The sequence below is a fragment of the Carex rostrata genome, chromosome 9, assembly GCF_964058835.1.
Source record: "Carex rostrata chromosome 9, lpCarRost1.2, whole genome shotgun sequence".
Classification (NCBI taxonomy): Eukaryota; Viridiplantae; Streptophyta; class Magnoliopsida; order Poales; family Cyperaceae; genus Carex; species Carex rostrata.
The window spans coordinates 5,547,935-5,552,378 of record NC_135926.1 but is presented as its reverse complement, the minus strand read 5'-3'; the positions used below and the strand labels follow the sequence as shown (position 1 = coordinate 5,552,378).

Here is a 4,444-nt window from a genome sequence, read left to right as displayed (position 1 = left end):
CATACGATTTCTGACGAGGATCTAATGATGCAGATTCTCTCCGGGCTAGGACTCGGTTGTGGCTGTAGAGACCACCAAAGAGCATCTCACCCCTCCCGAACTAGACTCTCTTCTTCTCACTGATGAACAGCTCTTGCAATCCCAAGCACCAGCATCATCTCTCCCGTCGATAACTTCACCATCTGCTTATTACACAAATCCTAGGCCTAAAAACAATAACAGTAATCGGTATAGACCAAACAATAATGGATTTCGGCCTAACAACAACAGTAACAAGTACAGACCTCCTAATAGGTTTCAATCTTTTAGGCTCGGATTTTCCCATCCCTTTGGCACGCCATATTCTTAGCAACCAAGGCCGAATCCACCACTGCTGCCCAACCCGACTTTTCCTACAAGTTACACCACATAGAGCACTTCTTTTCCCCCAAAATAGACCCTCTGCAGCTCCCTTTAATCCTAATGCAAATGAGATTTGTCAAGTTTATGACAAAAGAGGCCACACTACCAAAGAGTGCTGGTACCGGTATAACTCTCGGTGTAGTAACCCAACCCCACAGACCTATCAAGCTTTTATAGCTCTGCCCACTCCCACGGCCTCCACTAGTGAATGGTGCCTTGATTCCGGCGCCTCGCATCACGCCACTAATGATCTCAACAACATCTCCTCGTATGCACCATTTGATGGGTTCGATACACTCCATATTGGTAATGGTACCGGTATAAATATTCTCCATATTGGTTCCTCTTCTTTCTCTTTCTCCAACTTCACCTTATTACTCAAAGATATTCTACATGTGCCTAACTTGACAAAGAATATTCTTAGCTTATCCAAACTTTTACTTGACAACCCTTTACTTATTGAATTCTCTTCAAATGTTTGTCTTATCAAGGACCGCATAACCAAGACCCTTTTACTTCGAACAACTCCTTCTAATGGCATCTACACTCTTCTTCTACCTCCTCTCTCTACCATGCCTTTGCCTCAAGCATACCTTGGAGAGCATGCTCCCGCTGACCTTTGGCATGCTCGCCTTGGCCACCCTTCATCAACTACAACTCTTCATGTTATAAATTCCCATAATTTGCCTTGTTCTTTATTTAAACTTTCTACTTGTCATGATTGCATTATGTCTAAATGTCATCAATTGCCTTTTTCTTTTAGCATCTCTTCTACTTGTTCTCCTTTAGAGTTGGTACATTCGGATCTTTGAGGTCCCGCACCTATTGTATCAAACAATATTTTTTGTTATTATGTTCTCTTTGTTGATGATTTTGCTCGGTTTTCTTGGGTCTACTTTCTTCATTCTAAAAGTGAACTTACACATATTTTTCATCAATTTAAAGTCCAAGTGGAGAACTTGCTCAATACCACTATCAAGACCTTAAGAATCGACAATGGCACCGAATATAAACCTATCACTCGCCTCTATCTCCAAATTCGTCACCAAACCTCATGTCCTTATACGCCTCAACAAAACGGGGTCTGGGAAAGAAAACATCGTCACCTAGTGGAATTATCTCTTGCCATAATGAATCATGCTTATATTCCTCTCTCTTATTAGGATGAAATCTTTGCGAGTGTGATTTATCTCATTAATCCGTTACCATCATCCGATCAGACACCCTCTCCATTCACAAACCTGTTTCACAAGTCACCCGACTACTCTTTTTTAAAAGTTCTCGGTTGCTTGTGCTTTCCTCTCCTCAAACCTTACAATGATCACAAGTTGGAGTCTCGTGCCTTGCCATGTGTGTTTATTGGATATGCTTTATCCCAAAAAGGTTACTGCTGCCTAAACCTTGCTACTAACAGAATTTTTGTTTCTCGGAATGTTGTCTTTGATGAAATTTTTTTTCCAGACAGGTTCAGCTTCTATTGGTGATGACGCTGTACAAGTCTCAAATTTCTCTCCTTTATCCATGTGACGGCCTGCTCTCTTAACTCCTCATAACAGCCCAACTCCAACAGGCCCATTAAACTATCCCCCTTCAACACCAAACAGTGCAGCCTCTTCAAACCTGAACAGTGCAGCCCAACACAACCATGCCTCTTCAACACTGAACAGTGCAGACTCTTCAAACCTAAACAGTGCAGCCCAACACAACCATGCCTCGTCAAACCCGAACGGTGCAGCCTCCAATTCTCCTGCTGACCGAGATTTAAATCATTCCCCTATCCTACCCGAACAGACCTCTTCAGGATCTGACCGAGCCCCATTAAACCTCACCCCACCCTCTTCAGTTCCCCTCTCTACTTCTCTACCAGAATCAACCCAACCTGCTGAAACCTCTTTTGTTCATCCCATGGTAACCCGAACCAGAGATCATACCAGACGAGTGCATACCTTTCCTGATCACGTGGCTTACACTGCTTCCTCTCAGGTCCCAGCTGAACCTTCCACATTTCTTCAAGCTCAAGAAAACCCACTTTGGAGAGATGCGGCAAAAAAAAACTGATGCTCTAACACAAAATCGGACTTGGGTTCTTGTACCACCTCCTCCAAATCAGAATATTGTAGGTTGCAAATGGATATACAAGATCAAAAGATATGCAAATGGATCGATTGAGCGGTTCAAAGCTAGACTCGTAGCCAAAGGTTTCACTCAAGAGGAAGGTGTCGATTATTTTGATACATTTTAGCCCCGTTGTGCGTCCAACCACAATTTGCTTAGTTCTTTCCATTATCTCTCAAGGCTGGCCACTTTGTAACCTCTCGGTATGACCCCTCTTTATTCATCTATCGAGCAAATGGACACACTATTGTGGTTCTTGTGTATGTAGATGATATCATCATCACGGGTAGCTCTTCCACCTTGCTCCACAATGCCATCCAAAACCTGCAAACCCGTTTTGCTATTAAGGACCTTGGCCTACTTCATTTCTTTCTAGGAATTGAGGTAGTCCGCACCACCAATGGCCTTCACCTCTCTCAAGCCAAGTACATTCGAGACCTTTTAGTTCGAGCTAAGATGCATGACTCAAAACCATGTGGGTCTCCCATGAGTACCACCATTTCACTTTCTCGGCATGATGAGGATCTAATGAATGACCCTCATTTATATCGCACAATTGTTGGTGCCTTGCAATACACCACCATCACTCGACCGGATATTGCCTATTCGGTGAACAACGTATCTCAATTTATGCATGCACCTACCTCTACACATTGGTTGGCAGTTAAGAGGATTCTCCGCTACCTAAAAGGGTCTCCATCCTTTGGTCTCTCGCTACATGTTGATCTCTCTCTAACATTGCATGCTTATAGTGATTCTGATTGGGCCGGTTATCCGGACGATCGACGATCCACATCCGGTTTTTGCATATACCTTGGTTCCAACCTTGTGTCATGGAGTTCTAAAAAGCAACCTACAATGTCCAAATCAAGGATCAAAGCCGAGTACCGAAGTCTTGCCCAAGCTAGTGCCGAAATGGTTTGGTTGCAATTTCTTTTAGTCGAACTTCACATTGCCACCTCTTCTTCTCCTATCTTGTGGTGCGACAACATTGGAGCTACATTTCTTGCTTCCAACCCTATGTTTCATGCTCGGACCAAGCATGTGGAGATCGATTTTCATTTCATTCGAGAGAAGGTAGCTAAGCAGTTACTCATTCAATTCATTTGTTCCAAAGATCAAATTGCAGACATCTTTATAAAAGCTCTTGGCACACCTCGCTTTCTGTTTCTACGAGACAAGTTGACTATTGCCTCACCACCGTCAACTTGAGGGGGGGCTGTTGAAGCACAAAGGATATGCCAAGATTAGTCACAAATAATCTCAGATAGCTACAAATGCATAATGGCATAATTCTCTAATTCTTCTAGAGACTGTTTTATTCCTTTGTCTATTTGTGCGAGTCATGATTTTAACCAGAGTAAAGAATGTAACTAGAGTTAAGTTTAGAGCATTATCGCTCCCTGTTATATAAGGCAATACTTTGTAATAAGCTTCTTTGAGAAAGATTAATACAAAAGAAATTCTTCTCCAAACTATCTCTTTATTATGTTATTTTAGAGAATTCGAAAGTACTTCATCTTGGATCTCATTTGAAAGAAAAAATTACGTAGAAGATGTTTATGATTTTAGATTCGCAAAATTTCTTACAGATTAAATGGACAAAAAAAAATTCACTTCTAAAAATGTGTAAAATATGGGTGTGTAAAAGAAAGTTGATACCTAATTTTTTTTTTTAGTACTTAATGTCTTAAGTATAAACACTTAATATGTTATATGGTAATACTTGCGCATATAAGTATCCATATATGCGCGTGACAGTTGTAAATTTTTTGAAATATAAGTGGTCTCCTAAGTAGTTAGTAGTCCCCCCATATAGTTAGTGGTCCCTATCGTACTTTATGCATTAGTTAGTTAGGGGGACGTTTAGGGGACTGAAGTAGGAGAACTGTTAGCTGATCTCTTTTCTAACTTTCTCAAAATCGTA

General features: G+C 41.4%; 1 protein-coding gene across 1 annotated transcript; it reads left to right on the top strand.

Annotated features, from left to right (window-relative positions):
- Positions 1 to 245: 245 nt before the first annotated feature.
- LOC144559423 (uncharacterized) lies at positions 246 to 3,729 on the top strand. Its single transcript, XM_078308443.1, has 5 exons — positions 246 to 1,067; positions 1,566 to 1,785; positions 1,868 to 1,925; positions 2,007 to 2,385; positions 2,698 to 3,729. The coding sequence occupies exons 1-5, from the start codon at positions 246 to 248 to the stop codon at positions 3,727 to 3,729; spliced, it is 2,511 nt and encodes an 836-aa protein (XP_078164569.1).
- The last annotated feature ends 715 nt before the right edge of the window (positions 3,730 to 4,444 follow it).